General features: G+C 37.5%; 4 protein-coding genes and 1 non-coding gene across 5 annotated transcripts; 4 read left to right on the top strand and 1 right to left on the bottom strand.

Moving 5' to 3' along the window:
- Positions 1–315: 315 nt before the first annotated feature.
- LOC101295316 (nuclear export mediator factor Nemf-like) lies at positions 316–6795 on the top strand. Its single transcript, XM_004294992.1, has 14 exons — positions 316–396; positions 483–595; positions 672–768; positions 865–989; positions 1313–1847; positions 1976–2161; positions 2407–2700; positions 2798–2950; positions 3524–3678; positions 4245–4350; positions 4468–5385; positions 5682–5754; positions 5892–6251; positions 6491–6795. The coding sequence occupies exons 1-14, from the start codon at positions 361–363 to the stop codon at positions 6676–6678; spliced, it is 3339 nt and encodes a 1112-aa protein (XP_004295040.1). The 5' UTR covers positions 316–360; the 3' UTR covers positions 6679–6795.
- A 216-nt stretch (positions 6796–7011) lies between these two features.
- On the bottom strand, positions 7012–9508 carry LOC101295027 (30S ribosomal protein S1, chloroplastic-like). The gene is made up of 7 exons (XM_004294991.1): positions 9156–9508; positions 8578–8853; positions 8413–8493; positions 7971–8252; positions 7782–7892; positions 7475–7561; positions 7012–7291 (listed from the first exon to the last, which is right to left on the bottom strand). The coding sequence occupies exons 1-7, from the start codon at positions 9441–9443 to the stop codon at positions 7187–7189; spliced, it is 1230 nt and encodes a 409-aa protein (XP_004295039.1). The 5' UTR covers positions 9444–9508; the 3' UTR covers positions 7012–7186.
- A 155-nt stretch (positions 9509–9663) lies between these two features.
- On the top strand, positions 9664–9734 carry TRNAG-GCC. Its single transcript has one exon. It is a non-coding gene; the product is annotated as a tRNA-Gly (tRNA).
- Positions 9735–14783: 5049 nt separating this feature from the next.
- On the top strand, positions 14784–16424 carry LOC101294740 (galactinol synthase 2-like). The gene is made up of 4 exons (XM_004294990.1): positions 14784–15188; positions 15319–15639; positions 15780–15914; positions 16036–16424. The coding sequence occupies exons 1-4, from the start codon at positions 14865–14867 to the stop codon at positions 16267–16269; spliced, it is 1014 nt and encodes a 337-aa protein (XP_004295038.1). The 5' UTR covers positions 14784–14864; the 3' UTR covers positions 16270–16424.
- Positions 16425–19390: 2966 nt separating this feature from the next.
- Positions 19391–20710, top strand: LOC101294446 (probable protein Pop3-like). Its single transcript, XM_004294989.1, has 2 exons — positions 19391–19583; positions 20337–20710. Exons 1-2 carry the CDS (start codon positions 19444–19446, stop codon positions 20524–20526), a joined length of 330 nt encoding a protein of 109 aa, XP_004295037.1. The 5' UTR covers positions 19391–19443; the 3' UTR covers positions 20527–20710.
- Positions 20711–27082: the final 6372 nt, after the last annotated feature.

The raw sequence follows: 27082 nt of genomic DNA, 5'->3' as shown, positions 1-27082 counted from the left end.
AAATATTACTAATAACCTATCATGAGATTCAAACTCACAACCTTTCATCTACAAGAGGTGGAGAAAAAAAAAATGAACTTGATAGAAAAAAAGAAAAAAACAGATTTTGAGTTTAGAAATATTTTGCAAGAGAAAATTGGAAAGACGGAAGTGTCATATAGGGCGTTGTTACCGCCATAAGCTTTCTTCTTCTTGTTTCCAAGCAATCCCTGATTCTCACCTCAAAACGCTGCGTTTAAGACACCTCCAAGTCTCCAACCAGACCAGGTTTTCCACTTCAGGCCGCCGAAGATGGTGAAGGTGCGGATGAACACGGCCGACGTGGCCGCCGAGGTCAAGTGCTTACGCCGCCTCATCGGCATGCGCTGCGCCAATGTCTACGATCTCTCTCCCAAGGTCCCTCTCTCTCTTCCTTATCCCTCTCATCAATTCCGCATTTCAATTTCTCATTCTCCTTCCTAATTCCGTTTCCGATTTCACAGACCTACATGCTGAAGCTCATGAACAGCAGCGGCGTCACCGAGTCCGGCGAGAGCGAGAAGGTCTTCTTGCTCATCGAAAGCGGCGTCAGATTGCACACTACTGCCTATGTTCGGTAATTTTGCTCAGAATTCATGTAGGTTTAATTTTTTTTGGTGCTGAAGAGTTGTTCATTATGCTCTGGATTTTAGGGACAAGAGTAATACTCCGTCTGGATTTACGCTCAAAATAAGGAAGCATATACGAACAAGAAGGCTGGAGGATGTGAGGCAGCTCGGATATGATCGGGTATATATAACTAAAGCTGTGCCGATTTTGTTTCGAAATGTTGTATTGAAATTTTGTGCTTTAGTCTTATTTTTTTATGGCATTTTTTTTCGGCAGATTATAATGTTTCAGTTTGGACTTGGTGCTAATGCCTACTATGTTATACTGGAGCTGTATGCGCAAGGAAATATTATACTAGCGGATTCGGAGTATATGGTCATGACTCTTCTTCGCTCGCATAGGTTAGTTAATCCATTTCATGTTTCATTTAATGTTTGTGGATATGATGAATAAATCATTGGAGATGTAATGCCATTTAAGATGAAATATCAGTAGCAGTCTAGAATCATGTTTGCTAGGATCTAAGTTTGCTCACTTGTTCATGTAACAATCAAGGACATGAGTTAGGCCTCTTGCTTTTGCGCGATTAGAGATGGACTGTTATTTGAATTTGTGCTTATCTTAACTATGACTAGAAATCCTAAAGCCTGTGTTCTAGTTTCTGATTTTGCTCACTTGTTCATTTTGACAAATATTAATTAGATCGTAAATCTCATTTTAATAGGGATGATGATAAAGGGGTTGCAATTATGTCACGCCATCGTTACCCAATAGAGATTTGTCGAACTTTTGAGCGAACAACTTCTGCAAAGTTGCAGGAAGCCCTTACATATTCCAAAGAACCAGATAAAAGTGAACCTGTTAAAGATTCTGAGGGTGGAAATGAGGCATCTGATGTGGCGAAAGAAAAAAAGGGGGGCAAGAAAGGTGGGAAGCCTGTCGAGTCAAGTAAAAAGTCTGGTGATGCTAAAGCCAAACATGCCACTTTGAAGAATGTTCTAGGGGACGGACTGGGTTATGGGCCTGCTCTTTCTGAGCATATTATTTTGGATGCTGGTCTTGTTCCAAATGCTAAAGTTGGTAAAGATGAAAAGCTAGATGACAATACACTAAAGCTTTTGCTCGAAGCTGTTGCAAAATTTGAGGACTGGCTGCATGATGTTATATCTGGCGAAAAAGTTCCTGAAGGGTACATTTTGATGCAGAACAAAAATTCAGGGAAGAATGGTTCCCCATCTGAACCAGGAAGTTCTGTTCAGGTTACCACATGATTTCTTCTTGCGCACAGGATTATCTTTTTTGAGTTTTTTCCCATTGAATGAAGGATCTATCTTTAAAGGCTTTCATTATTGTTATCTTAACTAGGATTTCTGAATCTGTTGTGCAGATATATGATGAATTCTGCCCCTTACTATTGAACCAATTCAAGTTGAGGGAGTATGTGCAGTTTGAAACATTTGATGCATGTTTGGATGAGTTCTATAGCAAAATCGAAAGTCAAAGGTCAGAGCAGCAGCAAAAGGCAAAAGAGAGCTCTGCCACCCAGAGGCTTAATAAAATCCGTGTGGATCAGGTTTGGTACTTTTTCTATACACATACCTTTTGCTTTTCAAAGAGAGGTTCAAGTCAACTATAGTGAATTTAAGTTAGCACACAAGTTCAATTAGAGAAGTCCTCGCTGGGAGGGGGTGTGTCACAAGGGTTTTGTTTTGTAGCAAGTTGTTTTTCAGTTGTCGAAATCATGCTTTCTGTTTTGAGTTAAACTACATAGCACCTCATTGAAATCTTCCATCTCAGTTATCTCAATCATATGTGTAGGAAAATCGTGTGCATATGCTAAGGAAAGAGGTTGACCAATGTGTTAAAATGGCGGAATTGATAGAATATAATTTAGAAGATGTGGATGCCGCTATATTAGCTGTTCGTGTAGCTCTTGCAAAGGGCATGAGTTGGGAGGATCTTGCTCGTATGGTAAAGGAGGAGAAAAAATCTGGAAATCCTATTGCCGGACTCATTGACAAACTTTATCTTGAAAGAAATTGCATGACTTTGCTTTTGAGCAACAATCTTGATGAAATGGATGATGATGAGAAGACTCTCCCTGCAGATAAGGTGTCTTTCCAGCATTTATATTTCCTGCTTTTTTAGATTGAAACAATTATTTTCTTCATTACATTCTACTTCGGTTAACTTTCTTGTCAACTTATAGGTTGAAGTTGATATAGCGCTTTCTGCTCATGCCAATGCTCGGCGGTGGTATGAACTAAAGAAAAGCAAGGAGAGCAAACAGGAGAAGACTGTAACTGCACATGAAAAAGCGTTTAAAGCTGCTGAAAGAAAGACTCGTCTGCAGCTGTCACAGGTAGCTTCTCGTATGATTTTAAAGCTGACATCTTTAATGCTGTATGCAAATCAATAGTTTATTTCAGCATTGTCTGTGGGGACGGTTAAGATCTTCATTCAATCTTTAAGAAGAAACTCTATACCTATACGATTGAAATTTGAGTCGGGGTAGGTAGAAAACAATATTGTTACTTGGTCAAATATGGATATTCTCGTCAGTTGTCTCACGAATGGCAGATCAGACACTATTGCTGCTCTTGTTCTATTTTCTGTTTGCTTCGTGATGTGGACTCTTTTCCAGGTTTCCCATTTTTTCTTTTAATCCTTGTTCTTATTCGAACAAAAAAAGTTGCAAAAAAAAAAATCTCTTGTTTGTGTATATTTGTAACAAGAGCAGTATATCAACATCAATATGACCAGAATGTGAATCATTTATTTTCCTATCTATACAGCAAGTGATTTATGAGTAGTAGAGACTGTTACCGCTATATAAATGGTGTTATTATCTGATACTAATTTTGATATAGCTGTTGAATCTCATGACATAAATTGCTTTCAAGTTTTAATGTTATTCCCTTCAAACAACCCTCAGGAAAAAGCTGTTGCTACCATTTCACATATGCGCAAGGTTCACTGGTTTGAGAAATTTAACTGGTTCATCAGCAGTGAAAACTATTTGGTTATCAGTGGACGTGATGCTCAACAAAATGAGATGATAGTCAAGCGCTACATGTCGAAAGGAGATCTGTAAGTGAACTAGTTATGTTGTCATGAACTTTTTATTTTTATTTTTTATTATTATTATTTTTTTTTTTTACATAAATCATATATGCAAGTACCATGTAAAGACAGTTATAGGTAAAGTATACAGTTACCAAGATTTGTTCCAACATGCGGAAGTTTAGGGTGAAAGCTGAAGACCTGCAGCTTTTGAGTTTTAACCTAAAATATACAACTGTTCTGAACGGTAACATTGGGAGAGAATGTGAGCTTAGGTGAATCATCCTGTTGTTTTCTTAGTTTTCTGATACTTCCTAAACTCCATTCCCATTGTAGTTGGAGATCAATCATTCTTATTGTTGATTTTCCCCTTCTTCTTTGTGTGTTATCTCCACTTGTTTCCCTTTGTCTTCAGTGGAATAGAAGAGAAACAAATGATGTGTAGATATGAGACGCAAGTTCTTAATTTTTCAAACGTAGCGTTTTCAATCTAGATTGTTTTTGTAAAAGTTTTTACTATTACTCAATGCTTCAGTCTACTGTAAAACCGGGCTTAGCATCTTCTTTCTGGAATTGATTTGGTTATGTAACAGGTATGTCCATGCAGATTTGCATGGTGCTTCTAGTACTGTAATAAAGAACCATAGGCCTGAACAACCAGTGCCTCCACTTACTTTAAATCAAGCTGGATGCTACACAGTAAGTCAATGATCTTCCTAAAATTCTTTCACATTTGTGGTAGTTTATTGTGTTATAGAGAGGGTTTCATATCACTGAGGTGTATGACTTAACTCTTTACATGATATTATGTTATAGGTTTGCCAAAGTGCGGCGTGGGACTCAAAGATGGTCACTAGTGCTTGGTGGGTTTATCCTCACCAAGTCAGTAAAACTGCTCCTACAGGAGAGTATCTTACAGTTGGAAGTTTCATGATTCGTGGGAAGAAAAACTTCCTTCCCCCACACCCCCTGATTATGGGCTTTGGGCTGTTGTTTCGGTTGGATGAGAGCTCCTTGGGTTCACATCTGAATGAGAGGAGGGTAAGAGGTGAGGAGGAAGGGACAAATGATGCTGATGAGAGTGGGCCTTTAAGTGAGGTTTCTGATTCTGAGTCGGAGAAGGATTTGAGAGAGGAAAAACTTCCAGGAGAATTAGAAAGTGTACAAGATTCATCTAAACACGTACATCAACCAGACCATATATCCTCTCTGAATAGCTTACCGACAACTGTTACTAAACCAGTGGACTCAAATGAAAGTTCCTTGAAAAACAGGAACATCTTGAATGATGTTGATCAAGAGAACGTAGTTGATGTTGCTATGGATGGTGTTCCATCTGTCACTCCACAACTTGAGGACCTTATTGATAGAGCTCTTGGGCTTGGATCTGCATCTATGTCTGGTAATAAGTATAAATTTGAGACATCTCCAGTTGATTTGGTAGTAGAACATAATGTTGAAGAGAATAAGGCTACAGAAAAAGAGAAAGCTTATATCTCGAAAGCTGAAAGAAGAAAGCTCAAGAAAGGCCAGAGCGTTCCTGAAGATGTTAAGCCGAAATTAGAAAAAGTGAAAGAGAATGTTTCTGTCTGTCTGCCTGAAAAGGAAGTTAATGATAAGAAGCCAGGTGGTGGAAAAACCAGCCGTGGACAGAAGGGTAAACTCAAGAAGATAAAAGAGAAATATGCCGATCAGGATGAGGAAGAAAGAAGGATTCGTATGGCTTTACTAGCTGTGAGCTCACTAACTTCATCACGCTTATATTAGATTTTCAGAACCATTGCTTTGCTTGCCTTTAAGTTATATGATCTATGATGAGTCTCTCCTTTTGTGTTGGTTTTTGTGACATTAAATGTATATTTGTGCACAAGTCATTATAAAAGATTAAACCAACATGTCCATATGAATGAACTATAAAGGGATAACAACATCTCTATTGAATGCGCGAAACCCAAAAACATCCCGTGGTATAGTAATATGATTATCAGAATTTATTAAATTCCTAAAACTGACACTGTTTGGATTTTCAGTCTGCTGGAAATGTACAGAAGAAAGGAGAGGCACAAAACGGAGAGATAGCTCCAGTGGTGGACAAGAAACCTGGTACTTGTTTCAATTCATCGTCTTTGTGTACTTCCTTTCTGGTCAACTTCAACTGGTCATCTGGTTATCAGTGCTGCTGCCATGGGTGCATCTGTTAAACTTAATCTCTTTCTTTTATAATTTGTGAAAACCAACAGGTCCTGAAGAGGGTGCAAAAATATGTTATAAATGTAAGAAGGTAGGTCATCTGTCTCGAGATTGCCAAGAACATCAAGTTGATACATCAGACAGACATGCAAATGGTGGAGTTGATGAGGAATCTAATGCCTTGGATAAAGCTACTTCTGAACTAGACAAGGTTACAATCGAGGAGGATGATATTCATGAGATAGGTGAAGAGGAGAAAGAAAAATTGAATGATGTGGATTACTTGACTGGCAATCCACTGCCCAGTGATATTCTCTTGTATGCGGTGCCTGTATGTGGTCCTTACAACGCAGTCCAATCTTACAAATATCGAGTGAAGATAATTCCAGGCTCTGTGAAGAGAGGAAAAGGTAATAAATGATCATCCCTTGTAATTTTTCCGCATACTTTCATCCCTTGCTCTTTGTAACAGCAGTAGGCAGATGTTCTTGCGTATTAGTTTCTGATACACTGCATTGCTAGTTGCTAGGACATTAATTATTCATCTTTTTCCTTGATTGGTCCCATGGAATAACAAATTAATTTATGCATTCTGTGAACTTAGTTTTTTCATACACCATGTTGAAGTGCTTTCTTTTCAAATTTGCAGGTGCAAAAACTGCCATGAACTTGTTTAGCCACATGCCGGACGCAACTGCTAGAGAGAAAGAGTTGATGAAAGCGTGTACTGATCCTGAGCTGGTTGCTGCAATTATTGGAAATGTGAAGATTACAGCTGCAGGTCTCTCTCAATTGAAGCAGAAGCAAAAGAAAGTCAAGAAGAATACAGCAAAATAGGTAGAAGCTATGATCAACTTAGTGCTGCATCAAGTTTTGTAAAGACTAAAGACAAACCACAGTAGTTTTCAGCTACGGGTTGCGATCCAAAATGTTATTCTACTATACTCTACTGTCTCCCCGTGTAGAAGTTTAATCCCATATTAGTTAACTTGAATGTCTAATATCTCTGTGGGTTATAACTAGATTGTTATGGATAATCAAGGGCATCTTTATGGTTCATGTGTCATACAACACAATATCTTGTCTCAAAATGCTAATAATGAGTTAATGACTGGGGGAAACACCATCTAATACAGATTTCTATTATCACAAGGATTGACATCGTTCTTTCGCGGTATAGTCGATAAAAGCTACATTTACTTGAAGTGAAGCATAAGTATGAACAATTTGATCACAGCAATGCGAATTTGAATTGTCATCTTTCTTTCGAGGTAGGGGCTTTTACAACAATTTCTACAAGAAAATGTAAGCACAACAATCCCAGACGCTGAAGAACTTTATTATCTCACTCGGTCACAGCTGAAGGCACATCACTCAAGTCTAAACCCTCTATTGGTAGGTCTGAAGTAACTGGGCCTAGGATCCCATCAGAGCTGAGAGTTAATCCGCTCTGCAAAGTGAGGACAGACGCATTAGGTTAATTTGATAAAATGGAACTTCCTATATCAAGTACTTCTGCTATGCAATCAAACTGAATGGAATGCATCCTTCTCTAGTTTGATAATCTATCCTTCTTTTCATATGTCAATTGAACCAAACCATAGAAATTAGGAAAGAATAACCGAACAAGTACCTCTGGTTGGAAACGAAGCATATCTGCACGAGCCATAGCCTCTGCTTGAGCAATTCTCTGCCTGAATGTCTGAGCCATCTCCTCAGCCTAGAGGTGACAGAATCAAAGACATGGTTATTTCTAAGGTTTACAAGAGGTAATAACAGCAACAAATATGTTATTATATCAGTATTCCAAAGAAGAGAAGACATATAGCAAATTTTAAGCTTTGTTGTCCCGTCTCAAACTACATGAGTATTCCTGCCGAAAGATCAGACAAAGAAATGGACCATTGTGCATGAGACACAGTTTATAATCTAGAAAGTACCTTCTCAAAAACGAGTGTAGGATTGCGAATCATGTCACCAGGAGTTGGTTCTAACTTCTTAGTAGATAGACTTACACGGCCTCTCTCACGGTCATGGCTCAATATCATGACCTGCACCAAGGTTATTAATTAGAAACATTTAACAGAGACAAAAACTCTCAGACAATAACGTATGAAGTGTATCCATACCTTGAGAGTGTCACCAGGTTGGAGAACTGTTGCAATATCAGAGACTCGGTCATGACTGATCTGACTAACGTGAAGAAGACCGTTGATTCCACCAATGTCAATAAATGCACCATATGGCTTCAGACTCTGGACAGTTCCAAGGACAACTGATCCAATTCCAAGTTGTGCTTGATTGTCTGCCATGGCCTTGCGGTTACTGAGAACAAGCCTAGACTGTTCCTCATCAACCTCCACAAACTTCAGAGGGATATCCTTCTCAATAAGCTCTTCCGCAGTTGATTTCTATAACATACAAAAGTGAATTTGCAATTTAAATACTGATGCATAGAGAGCTAAAATAAAACAATGTAGAACAATGCTAGTATTTAGAGCAACATTTTAGAAAGAAACATAAGTATGAAGCTAACAACAAGCTTGTAAATTAGAGGGTTAAAGAACTAACTGTTGATAACTGCGAGAAAGGAACAAAACCTCGAAGGCCTTCCACCACAGCCACCACTCCACCTTTGTTTGCACCAACAACCTGCATAACAAAAAAAAAACAAATTAGGCCAACACACAACGTAAGTGAAACCAACTCATAACGTGCGGAGAAGCAGATACGCACCCTACCCTTGACAACAACATCCTCAGCTTGGAGCTGCCTACACCTCTCCCATGCAAGCTCAAACTGTATAGTCTTCAAGCTCAAGATCAAGCTGTCATCGTCCTCATTTTCACCGATAATGACAAACTCCTCTTTCACACCGGGAACTAACCCCACTTCTTCAACATGCTTTATCTTGTGCATACATGCATCTTCCACTTTCAAATGTGCCGAAGACTTTGCAGTAATGTCGACTAATGCCCCCTTGTTATCTGTATGGAAAATCACACCCTTCACCTGTAAACACCCAAAAATCCACAACTATCATTCATCTACTTAACCTCATTACATTCAAAAACTCACATTTCCAATGCCATCCTCAATTCACATACAAACCAAGTTCTTTCTTTTGGGTTTTAAGCTCAATGTTAGTTAGCTTATAAAAATACAAACTTTACATAAAGATGGAAACTTTCAACAGACCCAGTAGTGAAATTTACATAAAGATGGAAACTTTCAACAGACCCAGTAGTGAAACTTTGAGATACCCAATAGCTGATTTGAGCAGAAATTGAAAAGTGAAGAAGGGACTGGTATACCTTGGTGCCAATCTCGGAGTTGAAGTCGTACTTTTCAAGAGCGGAGTAGAAAGAGTCGAGGTTGAAGGAGACGCCTTCCATGGGGGCAGTACGGCACCGTTCCTGGGCCTCTTCAAAGATTTCCTTGAGCTTGAGGCGCTCTTTGGTCTGAGCGTTGGAGATGACGGAAGCAGAGACAATGGGGAGGAGAGTGGTCTTGGTTTGGGTGGGAGAGAAGGGCTTGGAGAGCCGAGAAGTGGAGAGAGGGGAGCATCTCAAGCCTGTGAATTGCTGAGCCAAAGACGCCATTTTGGTTTGGGGGTGTCTCCTCTTGTATAGCTCAAAGGCACTGTGTGTTTGTGTTTGTGTCTGTTTGATGAGTTTAAATGGTTTTGGTCTCTCACATAGATAAGGCAGTGTGTGATATGGACTATGGAGAGTCAGGAGAGAATTACTTTCAATCTTTCATGGATGAAGTAAAAACGTCACCCGGTTCTATAAGCTTAAGGTTGAGCAGAACCATCAAATGGCACCAGTGGTCTAGTGGTAGAATAGTACCCTGCCACGGTACAGACCCGGGTTCGATTCCCGGCTGGTGCATTTTCTTTTTGGCTTATTCTCACATGTTTGTTTTGCATGATGTATAGAGGAAAAAATTCATTCACATGTTTTTTTGCATGATGTGTTGAGGAAAAATATTATTATTGGTATATTGACAATATATACATGATGAAGTTTAAACGTATAATGGATGAGTTTGAACTATATGACAGTTACCAATTCATTATTCAAGCATATATAAAAAAGTAATTAGTTGCTATTGTATACGTAGAAAGTTTGTGTTGTTTACCTTTTTCTAAGTTGAGTTATTGGAGGGAATTAAATGAATTGATTGACACACCGCACACCAACACCTAAGAGCAAGTTCACACGTTAGGTCTTCGTTGGGAAGGTCTGGGTCATGGGTGAGACCTGAGTCGCCACATGGCAGTGATATGAACAAGCCCACCCTTAGAGCAAAAATGAGACCCAGGCCTTAAGCCACCTTAAAAGAAGACCCAGAAAAAAAAAACTCAAGCCCACCCATGAAAAAAATGATAACCCAACCTTTATTGAGTCTTCATCTGGGTCAGATCCATGACCCAGTCACCATTTTTAAAGACCCGCCGGGCCTTCCCGTGCCAACTCAGCCCGAGCTATGTGGCCCGCCACATGCACTGACGCGGAGTGGGGAGAGATAACGCGTTGCATGCCGCGTGTAAGACACGGAAGGACCTCGTCCACCCATGAAAAAGTGATACCACGTTTTTGTCTTTTTGTGCAAGGATGATGGGGCCCACGGCTTGTATATTAGGGTTATATATTAGTTTTTTTCTTTAGGGTTATATATTAGTTTGTTACCATTTAATGGCTTGGGTATTAATTGGAAAGAAATTAATCGTTGTATTAGTGTGTTTTTATTTAGATTTTAAATCGTTGTATATATCTTTTTTTAGGCATTTTCGGTCAATTAATGTCATGGAATAAATATCTTAATTTTATTAACATATAAAATCATTATTCACACTCAAAATACCTAATATAAAATTTAATAAATAGTCATTGTCATGTGGCAATCTAGAAACAAAAATCATGGGTGAAAACTGCAGCCCAAAATCACTGCCACGTGGCGACTTAAGTCTCACCTATGACCCATGCCTTCCCAACGAAGGCCAGAGGGTGGAATTGCTCTTAGAATGCAGTTTCTACCCATGATTTTAGTTTCTGGGTCGCTACGTGACAGTGATTGTTTAATATTTATTAAGAATATTTATTCCAAGAAATTATTTAATATGACAAATTTATGAAAATTTTATAAATAAATAGCAATGCTAGGGATATGAAAAATTGGATCTAAAATACACAATTCTTTTTTGTGGGATGTAGAAGAAATTAAAGTTCCAAAAAATAAAACTATGACATATCATATTTATTTATTTATTCCATTTATTAATTTTACCTATTTATTATGTAATAAAAATATTTGGTTGTTAACTATATACCATCAGATTCACATAATAATCGCAATAGATGGTCAAGATCGAAGGAATGCTAGATTCAAAATTTCAAATGGGTGTGTGAAGGTTTGGAACCCCGCATGGCGACAAAAAAGTGTTCCCCACGCGTCCTCTTTCATCAACAATTGGTCTGTGTTCTTCACCTAGCATCAAGACGAGTCTTCTTTCATCTCTCCAAGTCTTCTAACATGGCTGACGTCATGCGAACCCGTGTAGGTGGGCTGAGCTAGAGAGGGAAGGCCCGGGCCTTCATTTTCCTTTGTCTGGGTCATGGGTCTAACCTAGGTCTTAACCCAATTGACCCAATAAAAGCTAGGTTATCATTTTTTTCATGGGTGGACTTAGTGTTTTTTTGCTAGGTCTTCCTTTGAGGTGGCTGAAAGCCTAGGTCACATTTAATTTTGGAGCTTAGGGTGGACTTGCTCTAAGTCACCTAAGATCCACGCTTACACTGGGATCACAGCCCCATACACTCATCTCAAGTACTTTGAATCCGTGGTTCACGACAAGTACCACGACAATGCAATGTTATGCCATCTCTTCCAAGGAACTCTCACCAAAGACGCGATGTGTTGGTTTTACGAGTTACTGCTGAATTCAATCAATTCATTCCACAAACTGTATGATGCATTTGTCAAGCGTTTCCAACTCGCCACCGATTTATTTTAAGATTCAAGCCAAATTTTGAACTCTTAAACTCTTGAACACTCAAACTAATCTTTAGCATTAGTTTTATTGTACAAAAATAATTAACAGTTTTTGAAACCGATAAAAAGTAGATAGTTTATTTTTGGACTAATTTCAGTTTACCTCCATCAACTTTAGGTCGATCATCATGTTAATCCTTCTTCTTTCAATTTCATCAAAAACACCCCTCAACTCCCAATTTTCATCAGCCGCCAATGTCTAAACCTCAAATCTTCATCCAATTCCTCTGTCAAGTGATGACTTGATATCAAGAAGAAAGTCAAATTCTAAAAGTTACCTTTCAGACCATTTTTCCCCCATATCGATACACATCTTCGTTCCCATCACAACCCCCTAACCTTAGTGATTTTGGTGGGAATGAATGCAATTTGTCTATTTTTCTTTTTTCTTTTTTCTTGATATCAAGTCATCACTTGACAGAGGAATTAGATGAAGATTGGAAGTTTGGACATGCGCGGCTGATGAAAATTGGGAGTTGAGGGGTGTTTTTGATGAAATTGAAAGAAGAAGGACTAACATGATAATCGACCTAAGTTGATGGGGTAAACTGAAATTAGTTATTTATTTTTTATTTGAGGTCCCCGAATGAAGTAGATAGTTTGTTTCTCTGTCTCTCGATTACTTAGTTTTTATTATACATTATCTTCTCAACGTTGCGTACTCCGTTCAATCATACATCATACATGAGTATATATACCTACCAATGCTTAAAGCAATACGATTCTCCAGGTACATATGAGATAGCTTTCATCTATAATGACATCACTTAACACCTAAACTCCTACAGCTAGCTACCGTTGCTTTTTCTCTCCTTATTCGTTATGCTTCTTCTTTAAACGTAGCTGGCCGGCTTGTGTACACTAGTAGTATATCCCTGTCCGCAAAATGGGTTGGAATCTAAGAATAAAATGAATGGTGACGTTTTCTTTGAATATCATCACATCACTAACAATCTAACTCCACTAATCATAACTAGATTCAAACCAATTTAGTATACAAAATAATTATCCTTTATCGTCTTAGGTTAAATGGTTAATGATGTAAAAGTTGCGTTATCTGTTGAAACGTACATTATCCTAGTCGTTACTAAACTAATTAACTTTGGGTGTCGATCATTTGCTCGATATATATCACTTTCTAGTTTAATTAGTTTGGTCGGTCCATGCATGTGTAATTTGCTATGTAAAGGTGCTTCAGTTTAAAGAGAGTATTACAAGTTCAAGAGGACTTGTTCCAGAATATAACTGCTAATATTATACCGAGCTAGCTGTAGTAAACGACACACAAAGTTCTTCGTCTTTTGCTTCTTCTGGCGGGCATATAATACAAAACTCATCAGCATATTCATCATTCATCATCTCCACTATAGGGTGTTTCAACCGTGTGGTTCTTCAAGAACCATAAGAAAATGTATTCTTTCTAGCTCTTGGTTAGTATTTGGTTTCTAGATTGTATATGTTCTATATCGGATTCTTCTTTTGTTACTTTTTTGAGTTTTTTCGGTTACATATTCTTTTGTTGCTTTTTGGTTGCATATTCTTTTGCTACTCGTATCTGTTTTTGCTACATGTTGTTCGTGTGTGCATGAAAAACTTGATTCTACCATAATGAGAAACAATCATTTCATAATAATGACTTATGAACGTAAATTGCAGTGTTAAATGTCCTAACGACTATCAAATTAGTTGAAAATTCACACTAATATGATCAAGTCATACATTCCTAAATACTGAATGGTTACATATTCAAATTCATTTGTTGCTTTTTGGTTGCATATTCTTTTGTTACTCATATCTGTTTTCGCTAGCTAGCTTAGCTACTACTTGAAAAACTTGATTCTTTACCCAAAATAACGAACTTAAAAGAGAACTATATGATAATGGGAAACAATCATTTCATAATAATGACTTGTTTATGAATGTAAATCACAGTTTTAGATGTTTTAACGATCATAAAGTTAGTTGAAACTCAACAGACATAATCAAGTCATACATACCTGAATATTGGATATATGATAAGAAAATATGATCGAGAGATATGTCTGTTAAGAAAAGCTGCAACATATATCGAATAGATAAGAATATCCTTAGCACAGAAGTACATATACATATATACATTAAACACACAGACCTATAAATCGTGCTATTGTTGTCGACAACATAACAAGTCATGCAAAAAAAAAACATAATTAACAAGCTATGCAAGTCTTACGAATGAACCCTGACAAGGAAAAACGAGTGGTGAAGTTATTCTTTAACTAGAATCATTCAAGCATGGATGAAAGATATTTTTCTCTAGAGTGCCTCCAAAACTACAGCAAATTTCTTACTTAATCTACGGATGCAACCCCATTTCAGAAAATTTGTAAATTAAGGCCTAAAATGGATAGAAGAGTCAATAAGAAACAAAAATTAAGGCATAAATGGATAGAAGAGTCATTAAGAAATAAAAATCAAGGCCATAAAAAGAATGTTTTCTTATTATGAAATCAATGATGAATGTCCAAATTGGAACAGATTAGGCACTCAAGATCCTAAAATGCTTGATAGATGATAACATGCACATTTCTTTCCTATCTCTTTCGCTATTGAAGGTGATCTCACTAACATATCCTCCTAACGATATTATTTTCGGATAATATAACCGAAAGTTTATGGATAATTTGGGATTTAACTTTGTAATTAAACAAATGCTCAAACAAGAAAAAAGTTGAAACCTCTCATATATTTGTGTTGCCACGTGCTGCTTAAAAAGAAAGACAGAATATTCATCCATTTACTTCTTACTCTAAAAGTCTAAAACTTTGCTACCCCATTCAATCCCCTATATAAACCCTTCACCTCTTCTCCTCAATACAACAACTTCAACAATCCAAACTTCCAAGCTAGCTTGTTCCCCTTCTACCCAAATTTGCTCTATACTATCATATATAGTCATATACCCCTTTTGGATTCTTGCATCCACTATGTCTCCTACAGATCTTGCATCCCCTATGTCTCCTACAGATCTGACAAACGGAGTACCAAAGAGGGCATACGTGACCTTCTTGGCGGGCAACGGTGACTATGTGAAAGGTGTGGTTGGTCTGGCCAAGGGACTCAGGAAGGCCAAATCTGCCTACCCTCTTATTGTGGCTGTGTTGCCGGATGTTCCTGAAGAGCACCTTCAGATTCTGGAGTCTCAGGGATGCATTGTGCGCCCGATTGAGCCAGTCTACCCTCCTGAGAGCCAGACCCAGTTTTCCATGGCTTACTATGTCATCAACTACTCAAAGCTTCGTATTTGGGAGGTACAAAACTATCTTGCATGTCACATCTATATGTACTTTTGTATCGTGTTGGTTCATTGTGAAAAATCATAACCAGTTTCAACTGTGCGCTAGTGCATGCCATATCCTCATTTGGTTTGTCTGTTTTCAGTTTGTGGAGTATGAGAAGCTGATATACCTAGATGGAGATATACAAGTGTTTGATAACATTGATCACCTGTTTGACATGCCCAACGGCTACTTTTATGCCGTGATGGATTGCTTTTGTGAGAACACATGGAGTCACTCTCCTCAGTTTAAGATTGGATACTGCCAGCAGTGCCCTGAAAAGGTGCAGTGGCCAGCAGACATGGGCTCGCCGCCACCGCGTTACTTCAACGCCGGCATGTTTGTCTATGAACCTGGTCTTGAAACTTACCATGATCTGTTAGAGACCGTCAAAGTCACCCCTCCTTCCTCATTTGCTGAGCAGGTATATATTCATCAGAAAAACTCTACTATATATGTTTTTGACTTCATGATCTATCTTATATACAGTAAGAACTTTCAAATTAGAACTTAATAAACTCTAATTTAGCTTATTGAAAAATGATTCATTTGGATATGTTCCAGGACTTCTTGAACATGTATTTCAAGGACATATACCAGCCTATCCCACCGGTGTACAACCTTGTCTTGGCAATGCTGTGGCGCCACCCTGAAAATGTCGACCTTGACAGGGTGAAGGTTGTTCATTATTGTGCTGCGGTACGTTACTGCTTTACCAAAATTGTCTATATATCAAACATTGCGATCACACTAATCTTCTTAATTCATTCAAATCTGCCATACTCGGGCATATATTAACATGCATGTATATAATTTACAGGGTTCAAAGCCGTGGAGGTACACTGGCAAGGAAGAGCATATGGAGAGGGAAGACATAAAGATGCTGGTGAAGAAATGGTGGGAGATATATGAAGACCCTTCATTGGATTATAACTACAATGACGATGTTATTGTGAAGGCTGAGAATGAGCCTACTGTAAAGCTTGGACCTTTCATTGCTGCATTGGCAGATGCTGGTGTTGATCAGCAGAGAAGTGCACCGTCTGCTGCTTGAAACTACTGTTGCTCATCATACATATAGTAACCTTTTGGCTGCGAGCTCTATAGCCATAAATATACTCATATAAGAGTTACTATATATATATATAACTATATATGACCTGCAATAGGCCCTTATGATCATATGTACAACAAATTACATATATAGTTTGTGTAGGAAACTGCACTGGCTAGCTATTGTACTCTTTTGTATAAGTCGTGAGATATGGTGAACGTATGAGTTTGCAAATAAAATTGAAGTAGTACTACTTACTATTGTGTGATTTTCTGCGAACTGTTTTTATCATTTGTGTACATCAGCCGATTGAACCAACTGGTAATGAAGTAATGAATAAATCATGCCTAGGGATGTAACATGGAATACACATCCATAAGATCAAAATGAGATAGTGACTTGCTAGCTCATCCAGATTGGGGTAATACGTACAATGATAAATGCATATAACATGCTTTTCATCCCTATATGCTCATAGTGATCACCCATAAAAATCTTCATTATTCACCTCACCTAAAAATATACAAGGTAATCTATCAAAATATAAGATGTTGGAGAAAATTACAATAACACTTGATATACATTTTTTCAAAAATAAAATATATGCATTTAGTACTAAAATACATTAAATATGGCAAGATTCAATCCATGTAAACAAGTTGTGTAAGACATTGTCATCGTACATAACCTCAATTTCATAAATAGCGGTTACGTGCAACGGCGAGAAATGAAAAATAAAGCTAAAAGTGAATAACAATATGAGGTATATATATAGAAGATGTCAATATACATCCATTCATGATCAACTCTGACACGGTGACACTCCCTTTTTTTCTTTTCAACTCTTAGTTTTTAAGTTGCTGCCATTGCATCAGAATTTCCTCCTATTTAGTAGCTTCCCGTTCTCAGCTGTACGTGTAGTATAGGTCCCTTTCTTAATGAACAAATTACATCGTTAAATAAAAGAAAATGATGAACTCTCACACCATAGGAATTTGTCCTTTCTCAACACAGATGTACAAATGTATAATTATTCTAATTTTAAAGTGAATTTAATTTTAGGCTAATGTTATTAACACATCCTTTTTTTTATTAACACATCCCTTTTTGCTATTAACACATCCTATCTATTTTTTTATATACATATTTTTATTTTATTTACAAACTTGCCACTTGAATTTAATTGATGATTGGTTCTCAAGAGGTGTGTTAATAAAAATAAAAAAAGATTTTGTAACGTCTTCGATCGACATCTCGACGAAGTTTGGCAAGTAGCCCTTCGTTGGCCCTTGCTAGAAACGACACTGTTGATCTCTCTCACTCGGGAGCCAAGCATAGAGCCACACAATCCTACCTGCTGGTGCGCCCTTTGGCAAAAAACCCTACAAAGCTCTCGGCTCTGAAAAGTTTTTTTCGAGATGTCTGGGTGCTTGAAGGAAAATTCACCATTCAATCCTGTGAAGAGAATCTCTTTCTCCTCAGTTTTGACCTCAAGAAGGATCGGAACAGAGTGATTTGGGGAGGACCTTGGAATTTTCATTATGCTCCGGTTGTTTTACAGGAGTGATGGGATTGCACCATTTGATGAGATCCCGATGACGTTGCTGTACTTTTGGGTGCGCATCCTCCAAATCCCTCCTTTGTACTCCACTAAACCTATGATCAAAGACATCGCTCCTATGGCCGGTAAGTACATCGACACTGACCATAAATTGTTTTGTAATACAAAGAAGGCTAGGGTTTTTGTTGCTCATGATATTTCACAACCTTTCTTTCTGAAAAAGAAGCTGCAATTGGATGTCAATGTGGAGAAGGAAATTCACTTTTTCTATGAAAACATGGCATCAATTTGTGAACGTTGTAATCTGATTTATCATGTTGAGGATCGTTGCCCGTTGGGAAAACAAATCCCAAAAGCTCCGGGTTTGCAAACACCTTCTTTGAAAGTTACACCTGTGGGAGGACTGGGAAATCTCATGGAAACAAATTTTCGGTTTCAAGGAGGACTCCCTAACCCTACCAACTTGCCTTTCGGTGCGGGTGCGACTCCATCAAAGGCTAGGCGCCCAATTATTCTGAAGAAGAAATTATTTCAAGAAGAAGCGGACTCATCTGCAGGGGAACTTAGTCTGGAACATGCCAATGTAGAGAAGGGCACTACTTGCCCTAGCTCGGGACCCGCACAAACCCTTTGCCTTGATATGATTCGTGAGGATGAAGTGGAGTTAGAAGCTGAATCTGTGATGCCAACAAATGAAGCAGATTCGGTGGTGCAAACAGGTGAAGCAGATTCGGTGGTGCCAACAAGTGAAGCTGACAAGCAACAAGGTCTTACCTTGGCATTGCCTCTTGCTCCAATGAGTTTGAAGATGGTCGTGAAGAGGCAGCAGCCTTTTGCTCTCACAAAGTCCCCAGTTAAACTTGCAGCTTCACTGCCCTCATTGTTCAAGTCTTGCTTTGATGATGTATCTTTAAAGAAGCTGAAGATGCCACAATTTACATCGACTTTTACTGCAAGATCTCTGAATTTAGTGGGTGCTAGGGGCAATGTGTTGATCCCTAGAGAGCATGCCACCTTGAAAGCTGCTCCGAAGAAGAAGCGAGGACGTCCTTTGGGTTCGAAGAACAAGAAACCCTCTAGGGCACAAGCTCGGGCCAATACTAGCTCAGTGGAAGACATCTTTGGCTCCTTCACCAGGTCTCCAAGCCCTTCTGATAAGGGTAAAGAGAAACAATAATTTTATAGTTTTTGATCTTGAATAATTACTATGGTTTTGATCCATAGTGGACTCTAGTTTTGTTTTTTGTTTTTTCTCTAGTATTTCTTGCTTTGCTGCTCGAAATAAGTGAACGGAATCTATGTGATGAGTGGTGCTAGCATGCCAAGTCCTTAACTTGCCCGATTGTTTGGCAAGAAAAAACATGTATCCGTGCCATTCTAGCTTGAGTATTAATAAATTTGCCGTATGGCTTTACCTGTAAAAAAAAAAAAAATGTGTTAACAGCACAACCTTAATTTTATTTTCTAGATGAGTTGCTGATTTGACTGAATTCCATGGAAGCATAAGCACCTTATAATAAACTTATCTAAAAATCAAAAACAAACATTTTCTTTAAAACGTGTTTGCCATCGACCCTGAAAAGGGGAAGATAGACCCGGAAGAGTGGAGAGAGATGGAGGAAGCAATGGGAGTGGTGAAGCATGTGTTGCTGGTCAAGTTCAAAGAAGGAGTCTCTGAGTCTGAGATTGACCAACTCATCAAAGACTATGCCAACCTCGTCAATCTCATTGATCCCATGGAGTCCTTCCACTGGTACCCACTATACTATCTCGCTTGTGATTATATCAAATTCAGTTCTCAGATATTCAGTTGATGAAGATTGTAATTTATTTTCAGAAGTTCAATCCTTTATTGTGAATCAGAGTCAGAAGATTATTTCTGGGCTTAGCTTGTTTTGCTGATCCAATTTATGAATCAAATGCTAGGCTTGCTTTCGTTTTTAAAGTCTGATGGGTCCTAAAAGCCGATACTTTTTGGTACCAATGGCCAAAATTAAGCCCCTATTTTTCTGAGAAAAACAAAATCACTGAAAGTTTGATGCTTAACAGGGATTTAAGAACTACTAGAAGGGTTGAAGGATCAACCTATAACTAAATATGTACTGAAAATGGGAACTGAGTTTTTGCCAGAAACTCAAATGCTGGGTTTGACTCCTGTTGGTACTGCCAGTTTCACTATTTTCATATTTGGTATGATTTTGTGGGAATTACATAAACCCAGATTTCCAGCTATTGTAGGTTGACATATAACATTTTAATCAAGTAGTTCTAACTGAAAGGTCCATCATTCAAAACTGATAGAGGTCCGTAGCTTTTCATGGGAGTTTAGACATGAGTGACTATCTTACTTGGCAGGAAGTCTTGCATCTTAAAACTGTTTCTCAACTAAATGCACTCTCGAAGTTTTGTCAGGAGTAAGACAACTTTCTGTTAATTAGCGTGTCTCAGGCATCAACGTATGTTTTCTGCATATGTAATATCATTTTTATGAATGATTTATGATCAGGGGAAAGGACGTGAGCATTGAGAACCTGCATCAGGGTTTCACTCATATCTTCGAGTCCAGCTTTAAGAGTACTGAGGCTGTTGCAGAGTATATAGCTCATCCTGCCCATGTTGAGTATGCTAACTTGTTCCTTTCTCATTTGGAGAAAGTCATTGTGTTTGATTACAAACCCACTACAGTTCGTCTCTGAATCTGAGGAACAAAGGTGCCTTTTATCCTGCTATTGTTCTTAATGTAATTGTACTTGTTTTCATTGTACACTTCATTCAAGTGTGTTTGATATGCTTCATGCAAATTGCAATAATGAAATAGATGGGCTGATATCATTCCCAGTCATTGGTGTTGTGTTTCAATTATGCACTGCATTTCTTATCTATGATTTTGATGCTATTGTGTTTATTTGATATTTTCATCCTCTAATATGCCATTGGTCTAACTGAAGTTACTGTATTTTGTGCAGTTCTTGCACTCTTGTACTCATCAAAATGCTCATTGTGATTTTATTTTAATCCAAACTAACTGTAATGACATATGCCTATTAGGTTTCACATAGTAAAACTTAAGGAAGGCTTATGTTAAGAATTAAGATCATGACAGTACAGCATTAAACCTAATTCAATGCGAATATATGTAGGATTGGACAGAGCCATGAAGCCCCAGATCCTCATAAAGCATATGTAAAACCCTCTTCTAACAATAACCAAATATACCAAAATATTGATTATGATTTCACCAGAATCTCTGTTACAACTAAAATTATGCTAGACATAGTGGTTAAATCATTAGTACTAGTTAATAGTGATGGATCAATTATGGAATCTGTCTTCACTAGCATTGAACTTTGAAAAGAGTTTCTATTTGAAAGGCTTGAAGTTTAACACTGGACCGTCCATTTGCTGAGAAGCACTATGCAGACTTGTCTGCAAACCGTTGATTATATTGTTTCTGGTCCTGTTGTTGTTATGATCTGGGAGGGCCTGGAGCCATCCGTGGTGAGTTTGCTGTTGAGTTTGCATATCATTCATGGAAGTGATTAAGTTGAGAGTGCAAAGTGCAAGGAAAGAGATTGCACTTGGTTCCCTGAAGGCCCTGTTTACTAGCAGAGCAGTGTTAGCCCCTGTATCTGAGTTGAAATTTGGCTGCTGTAGATGCTGCCAATGATTTATATTTTTCGATCTGTTTTGGTTAACTATTTTAGTATTGGTTTCTATTAATAGGCTGAGACACTTCTAGTGCTTTTGGTTGAGTGTAAAAAAAAATGATTGGAAAGAAACCCGTATCTTCATAAATTATTCGCAGTCTAAAATACTGCAAAATTATCCATATAATTTTGCCAGAATCTCAAAAATAGCTATAAGGATGCTGGAGATAGCAGCTAATTCACTACTAGTACCACACAATGGCGATGTATCAGGTGGTGTGTCCTCGAATTTCTCTTCACATGCATGAAACTTTATGGAAGCATCAACTGCTGCACGTTGTAGTGCAACATAGTCACCAGATGTGATCTTCTCTTTGGCTTCCTTGAGATCAGCAATGGCCTCATTGTACGGAGTCGGACACTGACTAATTGCATTCTTCAGTTCAGGATTGTTTGTTTGGTTTTGCCACTTGATTATCTGCTGGCTGGTTTCTGTAGCGCTAGAAGATGCGACATCTATAGTGGCCTCAGCGAGGCTGTGAAGGGGGACTTGATCACAACTGGATTAGAACCCAGAAATTGCGAACAGAAAGAGCGACTCAAGACTTTGGTGTTGGAGCAAATATCCTTGTTTATGGTAAAAGCATAGGAGGGAGTAGCACTGATCAGAAGTAGAAAAGGCATTAGAACAATACAAGCTACTGAGAAAGAAGCCGAAACCATTCTGTCAATTTGTTTCTGATCAGTGCAAGTGGTTGCGGAGTTGAATCACTTGAATGTATGATATATTTCCTCCACTGAAAGGGTCTTAATCTTATATATAGTACTAGAATTCAAGTTACATTTGTCAAGTTGGAATGTGAAAGTATTTCAAAATTACTAAATTCAGTGAATGTAGTGGAGCAGTTACCATTTACCTTAATGACTGGTTTGAAACTTTGAATTGAAAGTCCCAAAATGATCAGTCGCTTCATAGTCCCAAAACGATCAAAATCTCATATAACAGTTATTCACTTTGAATCCAAACCAATAGATCAATCGGAGCGGATTCAGTGCACATGGTGCACTTGAGCCACTCACTTACCTAAAAAAAACAAAAAAAATGCAGTAAAACCTAGAGTATCTTAATTTTACTGTATTGTCCTGAGAGTGGAATCCGGTCGATTGAGGCGACGGAGACAAGCAGCTCTTTGAGAGATCTAGCGAGCTCGGGGAGGCTAGGTTTTTTGAGAGCTTAGAGGTGAGGGAAGGGGAGTGAGTGAGTGATTTCGAGGTGCAGGCCGAAGACGGGGAAGTGTTTGGAAGCTGGAGGCGGAGAAGGAGGAGAGAGATGCCGGAGGAGGATGGGAAGGACATGCCGACGAGGTGGACGTGAAGAGAGAGAGGAGAGGAAGCGGAGGATGAGAGAACGAGCGGCGCCGGTGGAGGACGAGAGAACGAACGGCGCCGGTGGAGGAAGGGAAGGACATGCCAGTTGACTTATCTAGATTAGAAAGCTTACCAGATAGATCTTGGGGCCGGTGGCGAACGAAGTGAACGGCGCCGATGGCCGCCGTGATACGACCAGACGATGAAGATCGTCGTGTCGGGTCGACGATCTGGGTTGTAGATAGACGGATCTTCAGGCGTGATCCAGTGTACTTGGTCACATGGTTTCCTCTATATGCTCAATCTTGAATGGTCCAGATCAAAGCAAGAGAGAACTAACGGCCCAGATCACGCCACATATATTATATTTTCTTAGAAACTTTCAAAAATCACTAAAAATAGGTTGAGTATCTAAAAAATTCTACAAAAATACCCACGAACTCTAATTGATTTGCCGAGATTGTAAACTAGTTCTCAAATGATTTCAATATATTTAGCTCGTCAAACTTTTCCAAGGTCGTATATTAATTTATTTTTAACCATTGCCGTTCTTTTTATGATCTTGATTTACTTGGTCAATCGTATACATCAATACTATTATATTTATCCATCAAAATCTTAAACTAATATATATTTAATTATTAGCTTAACTAATATATATTTAATTATTATGTTTTAAGGAAAATTAAAAACCATGTATGTAATTAGCTTAAATAAATAATTGCCACATTTATTTGGGGGAATGACGATCTACAAGGCCGATTTTTTCATAATAAGCATGATAACTACGGGAAAATATATGGTCAATTAGTCAAAGGTCAAATTGTCGTAAATCTATATAATAATAGTTGAAGCTCGGCCATTGATCAAAGCTTATAGTCACCAAATTTTGAAAATCGGATTTGGATGTTGTTTGTATTGTTTTAGGCTTTTACAGAAAAAAAAAGAGGAACAATTGACTGTCTTAATTCATACCTAAACAATGATAGACATGACTACTTCTTTCATACAATCTATATTACCATGCCAAATATATAGGCAATATTGAGTGATCGACTCAAAGTCTTTTGTTCCTCACGTAATGTAGTCAGATAGTATAAAATGGACTATGCAAAATAATTATCCCTATTTGATATTCGTTTAGGTCACAGTTCACATGATCACATGTATTCTATCAAATAACGATACTCATAACCAAAATATTGTTTAAATAATGTATGAGTCTAAAATGAAGAAAAATACAAGGTCGAGCATTGCCTGTAATGAAATCATATGTTTTAATATTATATATAACATTTTATCTTGATAATGTAGCTCATTAATACATATATATAGAATAAAATCGAGTTAGCTCAAACCCACAAAATGAAATAGTATCCAAAGATAATTTTGATTCAACTTTATTTGACTCATGTAGTTTGTTTCGTTCCCTTTAAAAATATAATTTGTTTACTTACTTATTTTGAAGTTCACTGAAGAAATAAAATGACACTAAAAAATGTTCTAGCTAAAACAATCAAAAATACAAGCGAACCGATGGTTTGAACTTACATGCCACACATTACAAGATTGATATTTGGTGATCGCTCCAAAATGTTCTTATTGCATCTTGATTCTTGATGGTTCAGGTAGTGCTACCTGAATGCAGAACGTTACGGTACGGGTACATGATATGTTATTCTTTAGGTACGCTGTGCGTTGGGATAATTAGTTAATTTTAATTAAAATAAATTATTTATGATAAATACAACAATAAAAATAGTAAATAGATAATCACACTAATCGTAATAGCAAATTTTACACGTCTCATATTGCGTTTTGAATAGAATAATTGAAGAAGGATAAAAAGTCTCACTAAGAAGTCTTAATTGTGTATAAAAAAGGGAAAAAAAAAAGCCAAGCATTGCACTGATGCAGGTGAAAAATCTTTACATAAAAAAAAGGTAATCACAAATATTTACCCTATCTTATATACTTTTAGCATGTTGATTGAAATCTATTTTGCCTTAATTAATTTTAACAGTGTTAACATCGGTGTTAGTGTCATGTAGTTGACTGAATTAAATAAATGATTGTGATTGGTCAGTGATAGTTGGTTCACATGCATCTTGGTGCATACAAGAACTTCCGTAGATCAATAAGAAGGCAAATGGTAAGGTCCAGTCTTCACTATATTAATAGTGAACTAATGAAGAATGTGATTAGTCGAACACATTATTATTGAACTAATAGGCCAGATATGAGATTTGAAGACGAGTACGGTGCCCTCTAATGATCAGAAGAAAAAATCAAAATCAACTAACGGTTGCAAAAAAGAGTCCCGCAAATTACAATTTACAAGACACATTTAAACAGTAAACTCTGAAGCAGTAAGGATTCTTCTAAATCGTTCCACAAGTTGTTCAAAACAATAATGAAGATAATAGATTAGGCAGCGTTGATCCAAACATGCAAGCTGATCAAAAATCAAAACAATGACATGCAATTAGCCAGTGTTGGGCCCTTTAATATACGCAACTAACAGACCGGAGACCACTTGGTTCTCAGGGTACAGAGCAGTAGTACTAGTAATACTACTAGCTATGTTCAAGAAGACATAAACTAGGAATTGTGCAGATCATTTACTACAAAAAAAGAACAATATATGCAGATCATTTACAACAAAAAAACACAATATGATGGGTTACATAAAGACCCTGCTCTGTAGCAAATTTGAATGCTGGCAAATATGTAGTCCTTCCACATGTACCATATATGTAAAGCTCATATTACAGGTACTAATGAAGAGCTATGTGGAACAAACTCTGGATATTGTGATTGTACCACTCTCTCACAATTGAATTCCCAGAAAGATCAATACCAATTCATCTACAATCTCTAATTTTCATGACATTACAGTTTCCACTGCAGCCTCTGTGGTCACCCAACGATCAATGCTCAAAAGAAGTCACACACAAAAATCTTTTTGGTACTGGTACCTCCAGTACATGCATCATTTATAGGTGGAAAATTCTCAGTAGTTCTGACTTCTAACATCAGTATCATGAGGCCTAAAATCAACATCAATCGTACTCACAGCCTTTATAACCTTCAGTACTGCTTCCAAGTAAGAGTGTTTGGTCATTCCTGTGGACTCATTTTTCTGTAAAAAATGAAATCCATCAATTTCTTCTCAATCAAATACATAAGAGACTCGATATATAATGCGTACGTAATCTTATCTATCACATGAACATATCAGAGAAAAACATTGGGCATTAGAAATTCTACCTCTTCTAATTAAGATTCTGCTTCAAACTCGTTTCTATCATTGCATAGAGAAACCAAATCAAGTAAACTTTCAAGTAATATTGAAATTAATTTTCTACTTCTTGAAATCAATTTCAGATGTGATCCCTTCAATCTCCTCTTTATCTGTCGATCAGTAAACCTAGACACAACGAACAAAGCTTTTGTTTTTAGAGATATTGTAGAAGTTGGCCTAAAAATCGAAGATAAGTACTCATATATATTAAGGGATTCCTAAACTCACAGTTCAAAACTCATGTCTGAAATTGCTAATTTATATAAGAGCATCTCCAACAGTTTCCCTATTTTCTTGATTTTATCAATTTTAGGGAATATTGAGTTGTTTTGTGGTCCAACAGCTTTCTCATCTAATTCCTCAAAATGGGGATGAAGAAGAAAGAGAAGCACTCATTCCCCAAATTTGCAGTAAAGCCTTCTTTCTTCAAAATTAAATTCTTTATGTGCTTCAATGAAAAATTTACATATATAAAATATTTTATTAAGTATTTTATTGTTACAATAAAATATATAATTTTTTTGTTATAATTAATAATGATGTAACATATTTTATTGTTGTAATAAATGCTGAAATCTCCAAAATGAAAAAGCTGTTGGAGTTGGAGTTGGAGCATACTTTTTTTAGAGATTTTAGCGTTTGCTTCCTCATTTTAGAGAAATTTTGGAGAAGCTGTTGGAGAAACTGTAATAGGAAATACTGGTCACTCCATTAACTTTTATGCACTCGACAGTTTACTCCAATATCTTTCAATTTCAATCGATCACTCCGCGAACTGTTCAATATCACACTATTGGATTCATCCGTTAAGTGGACGTCCAATCATGCCGTTAACTTACTGACTAGATATATTTTTCAATGCCAACTCAGTTGGATGAAAGAAGAAATTCCATATAACACCCCAAAAGCCACAGTGCTAGAGAGAGAGAGAGA

This window comes from Fragaria vesca, linkage group LG3 (assembly GCF_000184155.1).
Source record: "Fragaria vesca subsp. vesca linkage group LG3, FraVesHawaii_1.0, whole genome shotgun sequence".
Classification (NCBI taxonomy): Eukaryota; Viridiplantae; Streptophyta; class Magnoliopsida; order Rosales; family Rosaceae; genus Fragaria; species Fragaria vesca.
Note: the sequence above shows the minus strand (reverse complement) of the source record. Positions and strands in the feature narration are given on the sequence as shown.

Excerpts from the sequence above, each read along its gene's own strand:
- LOC101295316 (XM_004294992.1), top strand. The coding sequence starts at position 361 with ATGCGCTGCGCCAATGTCTACGATCTCTCTCCCAAG. Across the intron at positions 596-671 it reads CACACTACTGCCTATGTTCG|GGACAAGAGTAATACTCCGT; the intron begins GTAATTTTGCTC and ends TCTGGATTTTAG. Across the intron at positions 2,162-2,406 it reads ATAAAATCCGTGTGGATCAG|GAAAATCGTGTGCATATGCT; the intron begins GTTTGGTACTTT and ends TCATATGTGTAG.
- LOC101295027 (XM_004294991.1), bottom strand. The coding sequence starts at position 9,443 with ATGGCGTCTTTGGCTCAGCAATTCACAGGCTTGAGATGCTCCCCTCTC. Across the intron at positions 8,494-8,577 it reads ATGTTGTTGTCAAGGGTAGG|GTTGTTGGTGCAAACAAAGG; the intron begins GTGCGTATCTGC and ends TTTGTTATGCAG. Across the intron at positions 7,292-7,474 it reads TGCTTCGTTTCCAACCAGAG|AGCGGATTAACTCTCAGCTC; the intron begins GTACTTGTTCGG and ends CTCACTTTGCAG.
- LOC101294740 (XM_004294990.1), top strand. The coding sequence starts at position 14,865 with ATGTCTCCTACAGATCTTGCATCCCCTATGTCTCCTACAGATCTGACA. Across the intron at positions 15,189-15,318 it reads CAAAGCTTCGTATTTGGGAG|TTTGTGGAGTATGAGAAGCT; the intron begins GTACAAAACTAT and ends GTCTGTTTTCAG. Across the intron at positions 15,640-15,779 it reads CTTCCTCATTTGCTGAGCAG|GACTTCTTGAACATGTATTT; the intron begins GTATATATTCAT and ends GATATGTTCCAG.
- LOC101294446 (XM_004294989.1), top strand. The coding sequence starts at position 19,444 with ATGGAGGAAGCAATGGGAGTGGTGAAGCATGTGTTGCTGGTCAAGTTC. Across the intron at positions 19,584-20,336 it reads CCCATGGAGTCCTTCCACTG|GGGAAAGGACGTGAGCATTG; the intron begins GTACCCACTATA and ends ATTTATGATCAG.